This window comes from Podarcis cretensis (assembly GCF_951804945.1).
Source record: "Podarcis cretensis genome assembly, chromosome: 11".
In the NCBI taxonomy this organism is placed as follows: domain Eukaryota; kingdom Metazoa; phylum Chordata; class Lepidosauria; order Squamata; family Lacertidae; genus Podarcis; species Podarcis cretensis.
The window spans coordinates 2,434,155-2,451,560 of record NC_137180.1 but is presented as its reverse complement, the minus strand read 5'-3'; the positions used below and the strand labels follow the sequence as shown (position 1 = coordinate 2,451,560).

At 46.4% G+C, this 17,406-nt stretch overlaps 1 protein-coding gene across 1 annotated transcript in view; it reads right to left on the bottom strand.

Moving 5' to 3' along the window:
- The window catches only part of GDA (guanine deaminase), a 51,510-nt gene extending 39,557 nt beyond the window's left edge, over window positions 1–11,953 (bottom strand). The window contains exon 1 of the mRNA XM_079996117.1: window positions 11,742–11,953. Coding sequence (XP_079852243.1) covers window positions 11,742–11,849 — 108 coding nt within the window. The 5' untranslated portion in view covers window positions 11,850–11,953. The remainder of the gene's footprint in view (window positions 1–11,741) is intronic.
- Between the last annotated feature and the right edge of the window lie 5,453 nt (window positions 11,954–17,406).

Below are 17,406 nucleotides of genomic sequence, written 5' to 3'. Positions count from 1 at the left end.
ACTATTGTAGGAGCTGCTGTTCACCATGGCGGAAAACACCAGAAGTCCGTTCCCTCTGCCTTCAACCCAACCTTCAATTATAAATGCTAGTAGCACAGAAAGCATCATAAATGGTCAGCAGGAACCCTGGTCTGGAATAACAATATATGTTCCTGATCAATCTCAGGGAACAATCCTTCACTAGACAAGAGGAAAGGCCCCAAATGTAGCAAGACCAAAGCCAATGCGGAGGACAAGTGCAGGTGCTGAAAGCTTAGAGACCTTTAAAACATTGGCTTTTACGATATCGCTGCTGAAACAGACATATGGTGAAACGGAACAGGTGGGAGTGTCTTCGGAATTTTAAGGGAGCGGCTTATATTCGGGTATTGTCTTTTTTTCTTTTTCCCTTTTGAATTTTAAAGGTGCGGCTTATATTCAGGTGTGGCTTATATTCGGGCCAATATGGTACTGTCACAAAGTGTGCAAGGAGTCCGCATGGAGCAAACAAGTCAATAGTCCCATGCAGGAACAGCCAGGAGCATCGTGGTCAGTGCTTGTGCTTAAGGAGTGGGCTTCCCTCAAGGCCTACAGAGATCCTTAACCTGGATCCTTAACCTGTAGGAAAGCGGACTATGGAGAGCATGGTGAGAGACAGAGAAAGCAATCAGCAATAGGCAGCAGCTGGCACCATATGGCTCTGGAGTCTAAGTAGGTGTTTGTGAGGAAATGAAAAAGAAGGGCTGATGAAATCTGAGTGTTGTGCTAGAGCTCTCCACTAGCACCACTGGTATGGAGGGGGAGAGATACAGTGACTATGAGTGTACTCACATTCCTCCTCCCCTGGAGGGCTACAGTGAAAGGCTCTGTGTATGGTAACAGTTTCTCCTGCTTACTGCATCTGGGCTGCGAACCTTGCAAGGCAAAAGTGTGCACGAGTGGCTAGCAGTTGCAATGGTTGGAGTGGATGATCTGGCTTTTGCTGATGGAGACATTAGCTGCAAGTGGGGATGGGTGCCTCCCTTTCATTTGGACGACATTGCTGTCTGCTGTGTGTGGAGAATCTGAGAGCAACACAGTTATGACAAGACACACGAATCATACAGTGAGACAGTACCTGCTCAAGGTGCTCTGTCTTGGCACCCCCAGTTGCTGGAGTGGAGTCTATTGCTCGCTCCTTGTGCTTTGTTGTACAAGGCGCTCTTTCTCCATTGTATCCCATTGCCAGAGGTCCCCCTTATGAGCTCTAAGTGTTTGTGACAGGAGGCCTAAGAAATATAACCTCATACCATGTGCCCAATCATTTGACTTTTGCTCTGCCAGCATTGGGTTTACACTGTATTTGAGTGGAGGTGTGCTGTGCTTAAGTGCCAGGTAACACCAAATCTGTGGCTCTTGAACTGTGTCTCCTGTTTTAATTGCAGTGCGGCTTAAATAGGATTATTTTATTGTATATCTTAATCATGGAGTTTATATCTTAATTTATGGTGTGTTTTTAATTATTCTGTATTTTAACAATGTAGTGCAATTGGTTTTTATATTCTGTAAACCACTGAGAATACATTTGAACATTAAGCAGAATATATATCTCGTTTCGAGCCTGACCTGGGGGTGGAGAGAAGCTGCGGTGTGCTCGCCCCGGGTGTGCTTTGCAACGTGAGTCGCAGCAGGCTGCCTCTGCACCCTGCGCCCCTGGGGGTGTGCCCCACTTGCCTGCGCTAGGCAGCATTAGCTTACACTCTGCCACTGCAAATGTGTCCTTCAAATATTTGTTGTTTTAAAAAGTAAAGGTAAAGGGACCCCTGACCATTAGGTCCAGTCGTGGCCGACTCTGGGGTTGCGGCGCTCATCTCGCTTTACTGGCCGAGGGAGCCAGCGTACAGCTTCCGGGTCATGTGGCCAGCATGACTAAGCCACTTCTGGCGAACCAGAGCAGCGCACAGAAACGCCGTTTACCTTCCCGCCGGAGCAGTACCTATTTATCTACTTGCACTTTGACGTGCTTTTGAACTGCTAGGTTGGCAGGAGCAGGGACTGAGCAATGGGAGCTCACCCCATCGCGAGGATTCAAACACCGACCTTCTGATCGGCAAGCCCTAGGCTCAGTGGTTTAGACCACAGCTCCACCCACGTCCCTAATCTGTATCTTACTTGCTTACAAATATATCAATTGAATCATATTATTTGTGATCCTACTGTCCAAGTAGAGGCTACACACATACACTTAAAAGTTTCAAAAATCTACCCTTGACCTTTTCCTCTTGGGAATATGGGTTGGTTTCTAAGCTATATGGGGAACTATAGCAAACAATGTTGGGTCCTTTGTCTAGTTTAAAAATGATCTGGTAGGCGGGTTTAGGTTGACCAATATATGCTAATGTGACAATATCTGTATGTCTAAACCTGCTAAATCAGTTTCAGCATATGTTAGGGAGAAAACAATTAAACTCAGGCATAGGTGGCATAACACACCTGCCCAACCCTAACTCTAACACACTTGCACTTTGACGTGCTTTTGAACGGCTAGGTGGGCAGGGGCAGGGACCGAGCAACGGGAGCTCACCCTGTCGCGGGGATTCGAACTGCCGACCTTCTGATCAGCCAGCCCTAGGCTCTGTGGTTTAGACAGCACCACCCGCTGGTAAAAGGTAAAGGTAAAGGTACCCCTGCCCGTACGGGCCAGTCGTGACCGACTCTGGGGTTGCGCGCCCATCTCGCTTAAGAGGCCGGGGGCCAGCACTGTCCGGAGACACTTCCGGGTCACGTGGCCAGCGTGACCAAGCTGCAGCTGGTGAGCCAGCACCAGCGCAGCACACGGAAACGCCGTTTACCTTCCCGCTATAAAGCGGTCCCTATTTATCTACTTGCACTTAGGGGTGCTTTCGAACTGCTAGGTGGGCAGGAGCTGGGACCGAACGACGGGAGCTCACCCCGCCGCGGGGATTCGAACCGCCGACCATACGATCGGCAAGTCCTAGGCGCTGAGGTTTTACCCACAGCGCCACCCGCATCCCTACCACCCGCTGGTACTCAGTTGTAAATATTTGCTGCTGGAAATAATAAATGTAATCTGTAAAATTATCTAGTAACAGTTCATTCAAGGTAACAAACAACTATTATTATTATTATCATTATTATCATGCTTTGGCACATGCATGCACACTACACCATTATATAACAGATGTATATGCTTTATAACACAGATCTTCTAATGAGCAATTTAAAAATGTCACAGAAATGCTGGAGTGAAGCTGGGAGGAGAATGACTAATACCACTTACTGAACACAAAGTAGAAAATGAGAATAAGTGAAGGAAAGACAAGCATGCTACACCAGATGGGAAATGTGGAAAGCAGGCTTGTTGTCATGGAAGAAGAGCTGCCTATACAGTATTCATAACAAGGCAACTTTAAATAGTTTCTTTCAGGAGTAGCAATGAAATCTTATAAATCATATCATATAAATGTCACTTTAAGAAGAAAGAAAATATTTAAAAAGCAAAGAGGGAAGAACAGTTATTAAGAACAAGTTGTAAAAGGTTAGGCTATCATCTGGTTCAGATGTTCTGCTTCTTTTGTAGGCCACCCCAATCGGTCAACACTATTCCGGTGAGGAAGGGACGCGGGTGGCGCTGTGGTCTAAACCACTGAGCCTAGGGCTTGCCGATCGGAAGGTAGGTGGTTCAAATCCCCGCGATGGGGTGAACTCCCGTTGCTCGGTCCCTGCTCCTGCCAACTCAGCAGTTCGAAAGCATGTCAAAGTGCAAGTAGATAAATAGGTACCACTCCAGCGGTAAACTGTGTTTCCATGTGTTGCTCTGGTTCGCCAGAAGCGGTTTAGTCATGCTGGTCACATGACCCAGAAGCTGTACGCCGGCTCCCTCGGCCAATAAAGCGAGATGAACATTGCAACCCCAGAGTCGTCCATGACTGGACCTAATGGTCAGGGGTCCCTTTACCTTTACCTTTTAATCCAGTGAGGATGATGAAGCAGGGGTCAGTTCACACATGCATGTTCAATATTATTTGATTGCCCTTTTTTTATTCACACATTTGTATCTCTGCCAAAGCATCTCCTTAGATCTGCCAATGGAGAGTACTAAAGTAAGTGATTTACTGTAAAATATTCTACCCGGTTGTACTTAGTACTTTATCAGGAGTCATCTGTACACAAAACATGCCACCTTAAAACCCGAGCAGCCATCAAAAGGCGCTCCATCACTTCTCAAAACTTTGCCAAGTCTCCAGGGGACACTCACTGCTTATCAGCAAAGTTGGTAAGATAATGTTTGAAGTTAAACCATAATATACGGCCCGTGTATTTGTCTATGTGTGCATTTGCATTTCTGCAGTTCTCTGAAATACTTGCTTGCTACTGATTAAAAGGCAGCCAAATGATCAGTAAGTTTACTGAGAATGATACAAGCTGTTCTTGTATTGTACAAAGATCACCATAAGAGCCGCCCAGGCGAAGCACAGTGAGTTGCTGCCAACTGAGTTCTACTCAGAGTAGATCCACTGGAATGAACGGCCTAAGTTACACATGCCCATTAATTTCAATAGGCCTACTATTAGTTGAACCAGCATTGGATTCAATCCAATAGTGTGGGGTGGGGAATACAGATATATTTTATTTTTATTTTTATTTAGCTTTGATTGGGCATATTTTTTAATTTTTTAATTTTTCATTTTTTTCCACAATAATATTTATTATTTTCCATACATAAACATAACGATAATAAAGGGAAAAGAATGAAACGTAAAAAAGAAAAAGAAAAAAGAATATAAAACCTAAAATACAAAAAATAAAAAACATAAAATTTTATGTTTTAGGAATACAGATATATTTTTATCCCTGAATACAACAAACCTGAGGGAGGAAGTTGGGTTTTTTGGCACTTTTATGCCTTCCAGGCCCCCCAAGGTCAGCTTTAGGTGCTTGCATTTCAATTCCTCCCTTCTACAGGCCACACATACACAAACATTTCCCATTTGGTGGGGCAAGAAATTGCAGCAATCGAAATAAAACAGCTGTTAGGAACTTAGTTTGTCATTCAACGCATTAAGCAGTACATGTGGCTCCCTGGAAGGCAGAATTTAAGAAGCCTCCGGCCACTCTGGAATCACAAGGCATGGCTTGAGGCATGGCTTGTTTCCCCAAAGCTTGGTTTCATTTTTCAGCTGCTTCTTCCTTGTGTAGCTTAGTGAGCATGTGGAGGGGTGCAGCCCAACAAAGCATGTTTAAGCAAGGCTTTTGGGTTCAGAGACAACACCAAACCATAGCCGGATTCCTGACGGCTGTGAGTGCTGACGGCCCCTCCCTGGAAGGCCCTTTCCATCTGGCCTGGGGGGCGGGGTCCAGGCTCACCTTGCCCTACAAAAGAGGCTCCGGAGGGACCGCAGAGATTCCTGCCAGCTGTGGGTGCTGACGGCCCCAATGTTTGTTCAATTTTTAACATAACTATGTACTTTTTTGTTTTTTGTTGTTTTATAAAGTTTGTATTTGGTTCTTAAGGAGAGGGGGTCAGGGCTGCCAGGGAGTGGGCCCAACCAACAGAATGGCTGAGGCAGGTTCCATGGTGGTGGTGGTGGGGGAATGCTCTGGGACACCCAATCCCAGTGATCACAGATAGGAAGAGGAGTTACGCTAAGTCCAGACCATGTCATTACCAAGGAAGCAGGCTTAGTCGTTGTTTGAGGACTATCCCTGCCTCCAGGTCTGGTCTTGACTGGAAGGATACTGGAATCAACAAGGGATTGTTGGGATTCGGAGGATACTGAATAAGTCTGCAGGCTTCAACAGGATGATGCAATACTCTGTGAAGTGCTGAGTCAGAGTGACTCAGCAGGAGTGTGATTAATGTGATTGGCTATCACCTGTTTAAAAAAGAAAAGCCTGTTTAACAGTGGGTGTGGTTGCAGTGGTGGTTGTGCTGTAGTGTGGTGGTGCTGTGGTGGAGAGTATTCGTTTGTAAGTACTCTGTATGGACTGTCTCTTTTGTAAATACCTGTATATACCTCACATTAAAAGACTGCACTGGGAAAAACCTGGGACTCTTAGCGTTTCTGCTGAAAGCGCCACAAGGAATTTCGCGACAGGGATACCCACATGAGCTGAAGGTGCTGCTGTGCAATGCCAGGTCAATGATTCATAAGACCACTGCCATCCATGACTTGATTGTGGATGGAGGACTTGACCTGGCATGTGTAACAGACACTTGGTTGGATGAAGCAGATGGGTCTGTCCTTGCCGCTGCTTGTCCACCAGGTTTCTCTTGCACACAGCAACCCAGGCCTTGTGGGCGGGGAGGGGGGTTGCAGTGATTTTTAGGAAGTCATTAGTTTGCACCAGGCGTTCTATTGGGAAGACCCAGTTCTCTGAGTGCATGTTCTGGAAGTTGGGCAATAGGGGCAGTACAGGATTCCTTTTGGTATACCAAGCTCCCCAAGGATTCCCTGCCTGAGCTGCTTCAGGTCATGGCAGATGTTCTCCTGAAGACACCTAGTTTGGTTGTCCTAGGGGATTTTAACATCCATGCCAACACAACCTTACAAGGGGCCGCTCGTGGAAAGCATGGCCTCCATGGGGCTGTCCCTGAATAAGTTTGGCCCAAGTCATAGTCGTGGACATGCCTTAGACCTGGTGTTCACCTCTATGGATGTGGGTGATCTGACACTAAGTAAAAGTGAAACAAAAGAAGTGCCATGGTCAGATCACTTCCTGGTGCATCTGGACTTCTCCACAACCCTTCCCCTCTTCAGGGAGGTGGGACCAATTCAGATGGTCCGTGCCCCCCCCCCCACTTAATGGATCCAAATGGTTTCCAGAGAGTGGTAGGAGATGTTTCATCCCATGTTGATGGCCTTTCAGCTGATTCCCTGGTGGCCCACTGGAATGCGGAGTTAACCAGGGCTATTGACTGTCTGGCTCAAAAGTGCCCTCTCCGATTGCATGAAGCCCAGACAGCCCCGTGCTTATCCCTGGAGCTGAGGGCGATGAAACAATTGCTGAGACGGCTGGAGCGCCAGTGGCGGAAAACTCATTCTGAATCGGACCGGTCACAGCTTAGAACTAAACGTCAAGCCTACCAAGTGGCGATAGCGACGGAGAAGAAGACTTTCTTCACTGCCTCTATTGCATCTGCAGAAAATAGCAGCAGGAGACTCTTTCAGGTGGTTCACAATTTAATGGAACCTGCTTTGCCATCAGGGCCTGGTAAAGAACCCTTGATCTCCTGCAACGATTTTGCAAAGTTTTTTTGCTGATAAAGTTGCTCAGATTCGGAAAGAGGTAGACTCCACCGTGGGGGCATTGCCGGGGCGGGAGAGTGCTAGAGCCCTATCTGGTCGAGTTGCATGGAATCAATTCCAATCTGTTACCTCCGAGGATGTGGACAGGCTGCTTGGACGAGTGAAACCAGCCACCTGTCTCCTTGATCCTTGCCCATCCTGGCTTATAAAAGCTAGCCAGGAAGGGCTGGACGATGGGCTCTGCGGGGTGGTGAATGCTTCCCTCCATGAGGGAGCATTCCCAGGCCCGCTGAAAGAGGCGGTTATTAATCCGCTTCTTAAAAAACCATCTTTAGATGCGGCCACGATGGCCAACTATCGCCCAGTCTCAAATCTTCCATTCTTGGGCAAGGTGATTGAGCGAGTGGTTGCTGAACAACTCCAGGCACGCCTGGAAGAAGCGGACCATTTGGATCCCTTCCAGTCGGGATTCAGGCCTCATCATGGGACTGAAACTGCCTTGGTCGCGCTGGTTGATGATCTCCGGCCGGCTAGGGACAAAGGTGAGAGCTGTTTCCTAGTCCTGCTGGATCTCTCAGCAGCTTTTGACACCGTCGACCATAACATCATTCTGGACCGTCTAGAGGGGCTGGGAGCTGGGGGCACTGTCATACAGTGGTTTCGCTCCTTCCTCCTGGGCCGTGTTCAAAAAGTGGTGGTGGGGGATGAGTGTTCAGACCCCTGGGCTCTCACTTGTGGGGTGCCTCAGGGTTCCGTCCTCTCCCCATTGCTTTTTAATTTCTACATGAAGCCACTGGGAGAGATCGTCAGGGGGATTGGGCTGGGTGTTCATCAGTATGCAGATGATACCCAGCTCTACCTCTCTTTCAAATTGGAACCAGTGAAGGAGGTGAAGGTCCTGTGTGAGTGTCTGAGGTGGCTAACGGATTGAGGTTGAATCCTGACAAGACAGAAGTACTCTTTTTGGGGGCAAGGGGCGGGCATGTGGGGGGGACTCCCTGGTCCTGAATGGGGCAACTGTGCCCCTGAAGGAGCAGGTGCACAGCCTGGGAGTCATTTTGGACTCACAGCTGTCCATGGAGGAACAGGTTAATTCTGTGTCCAGGCCAGCTGTTTATCAGCTCCATCTGGTACGCAGGCTGAGACCCTCCCTGCTCGCAGACTGTCTTACCAGAGTGGTGCACGCTCTAGTTATCTGCCGCTTGGACTATTACAACGTGCTCTGCATGGGGCTACTTTTGAAGGTGACCCAGAAACTACAACTAATCCAAAATGCAGCAGCCAGACTGGTGATTGGGAGTGGCTGCCAAGATCAAATAACACCGGTCTTGAAAGACCTACATTGGCTCCCAGTACGTTTCTGAGCACAATTCAAAGTGTTGGTGTTGACCTTTAAAGTCCTAAACAGCCTCGGCCCAGTATACCTGTAGGAGTGTCTCTACCCCCATCATTCTGCCTGGACACTGAGATCCAACACTGAGGGCGTTCTGGTGGTTCCCTCACTGCGAGAAGTGAGGTTACAGGGAACCAGACAGAGGGCCTTCTCAGTAGTGGCCCCCGCCCTGAGGAACGCCCTCCCATCAGATGTCAAAGAGATAAACAACTATCTGATGTTTAGAATACATCTGAAGGCAGCCCTGTTTAGGGAAGTTTTTAATGACTGATGTTTTAATGCACAATTCAAAGTGCTGGTGTTGACCTTTAAAGCCCTACTGCGAGAAATGAGGTTACAGGGAACCAGGCAGAGGGCCTTCTCGGTAGTGGCGCCTGCCCTGTGGAACACCCTCCCATCAGATGTCAAAGCAATAAACAACTACCTGACATCTTAAGGCAGCCCTGTTCAGAGACGTTTTTAATGTGTGATATTTTAGTGTATTTTTTGTTTCTGTGGAAGCCACCCAGAGTGGCTGGGGAAACCCTGCCAGATGGGCGGGGTACAAATATATTATTATTATTATTATTATTATTATTATTTATTTATTTATTTATTTATTTATTTATTTAATGTACCGTATTTTTCTGTGTATAAGACTAGGTTTTCCCCTAAAAATAATGTCCAGTATTTGGGGGCATCTTATACATGGATAGATCTTCCCCCATTTTCTTAAATCCGAGTCCCCTAAAATACGTGGGAACGTCTTATAGACGGGAAAATACAGTATTTTTTCATCTTTGTTGAAAGCCGCTCAGAGTCGCTGGGGAAACCCAGCTAGATGGGTGGGGTACAAATAATAAATTATTATTATCATCATTATTACAGCTAAAACAAGCCACATTTCATAAGTTAACACCGCACCATGACTTGTCAGAAAACAAGCCATGGCTTAGTGCCACATGCAAATTAGACCAGAGTATGTAAAGCAAGCTTTGCAAAGCAATCTTTACAATTATATGAATTGTGGCAGAAATAGAATATGTGGTCATGTCGTAAGGAAGAAACGAACTGTATTAAATAACATGTACAGTCAGAGCTGCAAAAGTAGGTATCGTTGCTATGCCAAGCATCCATTTATTAGTCACTGCAATCATTTGAAACTGTGTGGAAATGCACAATAATACACTCCATTAAGCTTTTAAAGGAATACTTATCCATGAATGTGGAACATATATTAATTATATCTCTTGTTAAATGAATATTAACTGGACAAGAGTTTGCTGGCTCTAAAAATATATAAGGCCAGATGGTCAAAGCAGCAGAACCCAGAAGCTTTGTGTGTCTAATGGTTGAGCAAAAATTGTTGTTGGAGGTTGGCCAATGAAAGAGGAAACATCTTAACAGTATTTAGAGAACCTGTGAAAAGGTATGCGTGAAATGGCTTTCTGCAGCATTTTATATATGCAATAAAATAGCATTAAGCATAGAAGTCATGTACAGTGGTACCTCTGGTTATGAACTTAATTTGTTCTGGAGGTCCGTTCTTAACCTGAAACTGTTCTTAACCTGAAGCACCACTTTAGCTAATGGGGTCTCCTGCTGCCGCCGCGCCGCCACTGCACAATTTGTATTCTCATCCTGAAGCAAAGTTCTTAACCCGAGGTACTGTTTCTGGGTTAGCGGAGTCTGTAACCTGAAGCGTCTGTAACCCGAGTACCACTGTACTACTTAGGATAGGACAATATGTTAGAATCAAAGAAAGAGAGATGAGGACACAAATCCCCCCAAGAGATACTGAAAAGGCTCCTTGAAACAATGTCTTTTGTAACAAAGATTCCAGGGGGTGGGGGGTTTTAAAGCCAGTTTTGAGGCCATATGTTCTGAAAGCTATTTATAAAAGGATCTGCCGATGAATCATCTCAGTTAATTCTCATCTTTACAGGAAGCAGCTTACAGAAACAATGTGATTATCTGGAGATACTGTAAGGATAAAGTCAATTTTTATCACAGAAAATTAGTATCATAGAGGCCATAATTTTACATTTCAAACTTTCACAAGAAAAAGATGTGTGTAAAAATATATTGCATGCCACCTCTGCTTTTATATTACTAAAATTACCGAAGCCTACAAAATTATGTGAATATCTCAAAGACATGTTCCCAGATGTATATCTAACATCACCCAGAAAAACCCATAATAAACTACATGCACAACAATCTTCTATTCAACTCCATCAACACAAGCTGTTAAGTACTTGAAATATATGTATACAAAATCAGGATGGAAAAAGACTTGCAAGTGCTTCGCTGTTTTCCAGGCATATTTATTTAGTATGGTTTCTAATCTGTGTTAGTATGTAATGATACATGATCAGAGAGCAGCAGTAAACGGTTCATAATTTCTGTGACACTTTTGTTTTGGTGCTTTATATTCGCTGCCTTTAAAACAATCTCTCAAAAGGCTTACGACTTCATATTGCGCCTGAGACGCTTCCCAGCACTGTGGAAGCAGAGCGGGGCATCACCGCTGCTCTTTTTGCACTTGGCGTCATCGACTGGCATTGTACTAGTCATAACCCTACCAAGAGCTTCCTGAAGACCATTTTAAGACGCTGGCATCTTGCGGATGGGCTTCTTCCACGCTGCCCTCTTCCTCCCCCCACTTTCCTGGGGGTGTTCTCAGAGCCGAAGAAGCACCCGGAAACTGGAAAGCGAGTTGGGGCTGTCCCGGACAAAGTCCCGAGTCCGAGTCCCTGTCCAGCACTCTTCGCTTTCCTGGCCCCGAAGCACGTCTACTCCGAAGGAAGCCCTCGGTCCTGCCCCGGGGGGCGCCGGCCGGCAGCCTCTCTCTTCGCGGGCCTTTCCTCCGGTCCGGCTGCCCCCGCCAGCGGCCCCGCTTTCTTCCCGCCCAGCCGCGCCTTCCGCTTACATAACCCTCGGAGCACCGGGACCCCCAGCTGCACCTCCTCGCGGGCCGGGCACCTGGCGCGCTGGGGGTTTCCCCCGCCGCTCCTTCTCCTCGAAGCCCCTCGCCCCCCTCGTCCCGCGGCCGCCCACGTGCCGGACCAGGCGCCAGCCGGCATCCCCCGGGCGCCCGCCCGCCCGCCCGCCGCCCCGCCGCCCCGCCGCCGCCTCACCTTGCCGCTCTGGTCGACGCCCAGCAGGTGGCCGGCGAGAATGTCGAGGGGCGAGGAGCGGCTGGAGTGCGCGAAGGTGCCTCGGAAGAGGAGCGCCAGAGAGCCCATGGCGCGCGCCTCTCCCGCGCCCTAGACGGCACCAGCCTGCCGCTCCTCCCGGCCTCCCTTGCGGCGCAGGTGGCGGCGGCGGCGGCGGCGGCGGCGGTTCCTCCTCCTCCTCCTCCCGGGAGCCCGTCCTCCTTCGGGGCCACGAGCAGCTCCCGCGGTGCCTGCCCCCATCTCTCCCCCTCCTCCTCCGCCCCAAGCCTTTCCCCCGGCGGGGGTGGTCGCTGCCAGCGCTCCTCGGCCCGCCCCGTCCAGGCGCCTCAGCCTCTGCCGCCGAGTTCTCGACGCCGCTGCCACCCCGGGCGGCCGAGGGCTGCTGAGCCCAAGGGCCAGTCTGCCGCGGCCCCTCACGGCGCCCCACCAGGCCTCGTCAGGAGGTCTCTCTCCACTGGAAACCCAGTTGGACTTTCTGATCCAGGAGGCAAACAGTCAAAATTCCCACCCCGGAGATCCTGCGGGGTCCCTAGAATTGTGCCTGGAATTTACCTGGGCGCAGATGAGTTGGCTTCTTGGGGGAAAGGAGTTGGATATGTGTAGCTCACTTTTTAAAAAGAATATCAAGTGGCTTCATCAAGGGAGCTTAAGCTTTCTTCTAGCCCAAATTTGCCCGCACTGTGCCACAAAAGATGAGGGGGCAACCAGCAAGCCCAAGCCAGCTTATTCCTTCATCTGGCACTTTGACATTTTGTATACAGTAGTTCCTTACTCTTCACCCTGTCGTGACCGTTGTTTACAGGGGGAGTAGGAGCTGAGGGAAAGAGCCTTTCCCATGGAACTTGTACACATATTCCCCACATCCCAGGCCACATCTGCAGCCAGACAAGACTGCTCTTCAAACCACCTCTTGTGGGGCAGATGCTGCATGCTGCTCAATCTCTTGAGCTTGCTGTGGGCTCCATTTGAACCTACAAGTCTGCCATGGTGGTGAAGATACACTAGTCTAGTCTGTAATTCTATCTGCCTGCCCATTTTGAGGCAGCTGTGAAAAATGCAAACTCAGTGCTAGGGATCAGAAAGGAACTGAAAATAAAACTCTGGTATCATGCTGCCATTGTACTAATCTATTGTGCAACTGCATTTGCAATGCTATGTACGATTCTGGGTGCCTCGCCTCAAACGGGATATTGTAGAGTTGGCAAAGTTCCAGAAAAGAGCAACCAGAATGATCATGGGGATGGAGGAAAGGCAGAAAGGTTGCAGCATTTGAGGGTTTTCAGTTTAGAGAAAAGGCAAGAAAGAAGGGGAGTGGCACGATAGTTTATAAAATTATGCACAGCATAATAGTTCTCCCTCATAACACTGGAGTTGTTAAAGTTCAAAGGACATGTTTCTCTGAATCTAGGAGAAACACATGCTACTGTTTATCTGAGTTGAACAGCATATTTCAACTCTTAACTGCAGTTCAAGGACTATATCTGCCAGTTTTCCTGGAATTAATGAGAAAACTGCCAAGGACACACTGGGCAAACCATCTAGTGAACTATTAATTTAAGGCCGGGGCATGAGTGTAACAAGTTTAAGCATACTGTCCTTGGGTCATCTTATTTTCATGTATTAAGTTGCTGCAGTGCACCATTCACCCAAGTATGGTTTTGATTTATTTTATATTTGTCATTGATGATTCATGGTGCCTTTGGCTTGGCCTTCCTCTCCCTCCCATTGCCCCTGTGTGGCAATTAGGCTTTGGAAAAAAGGTCACAATTTTTGCAAATGAAATTTTAAAAATATTTCTGGCTAAGCCTAGTAGCTTGGGGGGGGGCATAATGGTGAGTAGCACTAGTAGCACTAAACAATGGTTTTGATTAAATGTACTTCCAGGTTAGTATGTTTTTATCCTTACTATGTTAGTATGTTTTAGGGACACGGGTGGTGCTGTGGTCTAAACCACTGAGCCTCTTGGGCTTGCTGATTGGAAGGTCGGCGGTTTGAATCCCCACGATGGAGTCAGCTCCCGTTGCTCTGTCCCAGTTTCTGCCAACCTAGCAGTTTGAAAGCACACCAGCGCAAGTAGATAAATAGGTACCACTGTAGTGAAGAGTGTTTACGTGCGCTCTGGCTTCAGTCACGGTGTTCCGTTACGCCAGAAGTTGTTTAGTCATGCTGGCCACATGATCTGGAAAGCTGTCTGCGGACAAATGCCAGCTCCCTTGGCCTGAAAGCCAGATGAGCACCACAACCCCTTTGGCTGGACTTAACTGTCCAGGGGTCCTTTACCTTTTTTTACCTTTTATCCATAGTCCTAATAAACATCTGTTTTGTACAGATTAGTGGTTGACAGGCAGCTACTGCTGTGCATAGTAAAAACCAATCCCTTACTGGCTTTTATAATATTATCTGTTTATATCCTCAGTTCTGAGGAAGTTACAAACTGTAGGGATGAGTGGATTGAGTGTTTGGCCTTGACCATGCTGTTCTCTTCTTCTTCTTCTTCTTTGGCTATCACTTGTAGCTGAGTAAGATTGTCTTCCATGAACACTATCTTAACAGTGAGTCCGTAAGTGACTGTGGAGGCCAATTTCGGATCTATACATCTTTCCACAGTGGGGTCATAGGTTTCCGGATGGGAGTTGATCATGGTGAAGGTTTGCCAAACATGCCTTCCTCTTAGCACGTTTCTCCTTTTCACCCTCAGTATGAGTGTCTTCAAAGTCTATGATACCTTTGGTAAAGGCTGTTCTCCAATTGGAGCGCTCACAGGCCAGTGTTCCCAGTTGTTGATGTTTAGATTTGCCTTGAGAGAGTCTTTAAACCTCTTTTGTTGACCACCAACATTACGCTTTCCATTTTTAAGTTTGGAATAAAGTAGTTGCTTTGGAAGATGGTAATCAATATGACCAGTCCAACGAAGTTGATGCTGAAGAATCATTGCTTCGGCACTGGTGATTTTTGCGTCTTCCAGTACACTGGCATTAGTTTGCCTGTCTTCCCAAATGTTGTGTAAAATTTTTCGAAGACACCGTTGATTGAATCTTTCAAGGAGTTGGAGATGGCATTTATAAGTGGTATTTATAAGCATACAGTAAGGTTGGTAGTGCAATAGCTTTGTAAACAAGCATTTTTGTTTCCCTGCCAGTGTTCCGGTCCTCAAATACTCTGCACCTAAATCGGGAGAAAGCTGCACTCAAAGAGCTCAGGCGATGCTGCATTTCGCCATCCATGTCTGTCCTTGTGGAAAGATAACTACCCAGCTAGAGGAAGTGACCAACATTTTCCATGATTGAGTTGGATTTGTGGTGCTTCAGAAGGGTTGCTTTGTGCTTGTTGGTGCAGCACTTTGGGTTTTGTGGATGTTGATCGATAGGACAAGTTTTTTGTAAGCTTCTGCGAAGATATTTAGGATGGTTTGGAGGTCATCCTCTGAGTGTGCACATACTAGGTTGTCATCAGCATACTGAAGCTTGATGACGGAAGTTATGGTAACATTACTCTTTGCTTTCAGCCTACTCAGATGAAAAAGTTTTCCATCTGTTCAATATATGATTTCTACTCCGATGGGGAGTTTCCCTTCAAGAATGGCAATGAAAATAATAAATGGAGTTGGGGTGATAACAGAACCCTGTTTAACACTTGATCCCACTGACAGATGCAATACGGGATAAACCTACAAAATTGGTGAAAGAAGAATGGGAATGTTTAAATAATTATTTAGGGGACAAGGGTTCAACAAGAAAGACCTGGTTATGTTTAGAATGATACCGCATAGCAAGATGAGGGATTCTTTGGAATGCAGATAGAATTGATAAGAATAATGATCTGTTGTGACCTTGATGGAAGCGTACAATAGATGAGCTTTCCTGTGTTTTGGCTCATCTTCCTTTTCCCCCCTCTTTTTTTCCCTTTCCCTTTTTCTTTTTCCCTCATCCTTCTTCTTTCCTTTTTCTTTTTTCTTTTGCATAGTGGCTTATGTTTTATGCCATGTACTTTGATATTTTTTGTAGTTTTTAATTTTTTTTCATTATTATTATTATTATTAAGGAATTTTCTTTTGTAATTTTGGTTGTCTATATTTATATGTATTTGTTTAAAGCAAAATAAAAGTATTAAAAAAAAAACCACATACAAAAACCACTTGATCCCACTGTGATTGGTTCACTTTTGAAAGCCATTGTTATCTGCAATTGTTGCTGTCATATTATCATGGAGGAAATGAAGGACGTTCACAAATTTTCTGGGCAGCCAATTTTCAGAAGGACAGTCCACAGGGCATTACGATTTACAGTGTTGAAGGCCTTAGTCAGGTCAATAAGTGCCATATACAGGGGTTGCTTTTGCTCTCTGCATTTTTCTTGAAGGTGTCAAGTGGTGAAAATCATGTCCACTGTCCCCATAGAAGATTGAAAACCTTTTTGGGATTCAGGAAGGATAGCCTCTGATATTGTTAGGAGACGGTGTGCTAAGATCCTTGCAAGAATTTCACCGGCCGCAGCTAATAAAGAGATGCCTTGATAGTTTCCACAAACCGTTCTATCACCTTTTTTAAAGAGATTGATAATTTTGGTATCCCTAAGTCTGCTGGGATCTCCTCTTTCTCCCAGATTTTTTCAATGAGTTTGTGAAGTTGTTGTGTAAGTTCAGTTCCGCTCACTTTGAAGACTTTGGCAGGTATCCCATCAGGTCTGCTGGCTTTGTTGTTTTTCATTTGGTTAATAGCCGTACACAACTCTCCCAGATTTGGAGATACTGCAAGCTCATCTCTAACTTGTTTTTGCGGAATTTGTGAGAGGACCTCAGCAGCTACGTGGAGTTCACAGAGAAACTTTTACAAGTTAGCACAGGCTTCCTTAACCTTGGCCCTCCAGATGTTTTTGGCTTACAACTCCCATGATCCCTAGCTAGAAGGACCAGTGGTCAGGAATGGTGGGAATTGTAGTCTCAAAACATCTGGCGGGCCGAGGTTGAGGAAGCCTAAGTTAGCACATACCTATCTCCACATGGAAACAATGCGCAGAGCCTACAGTTGTACCCTGACGTACCCAGCATGGGTGTCGTAACCCAGTTTTTATTTTTCAAAGATAGAATAGGTTTCTAGCACTTGTAGAACTTCAGATATGAGGCAAAATATATGAGCACTGTTGTAATTTGTTTTGTTAGCTTGCCTTTCAGTTGTATTTCTTTCTTTGTTTGGAGTATTCACTTCCCTGCTCCCTGAAAATATTTCTGTGGATGTCCATGGTACCCACAATAAGGTTTCTAGATTTCTTTCAGATTCTATATCTGGTCTTAATTCTGGGTTAGTTGTATAAAGTTAAGTTTCATTTAACACAGTTGGTTGCATTGTTGGTTTCTAAAATCTGTGACATCTTTATACCACTTACTTATCACCCCTAACTTTGTAAATGATCCCTTATGTCCTTGACAAGTGGTACTTGGTGAAGAAAAGGACTAGGTTCAGATTTAGGGATTTTTACAAAAATGAGACTCCTATTACAGTGGTGTAAACCACTGAGCCTTGGGCTTGCCGATCGGAAGGTCGGCAGTTCAAATCCCCGCGATGGTGTGAGCTCCCGTTGTTCGGTCCCTGCTCCTGCCAACCTAGCAGTTCAAAAGCATGTCAAAGTGC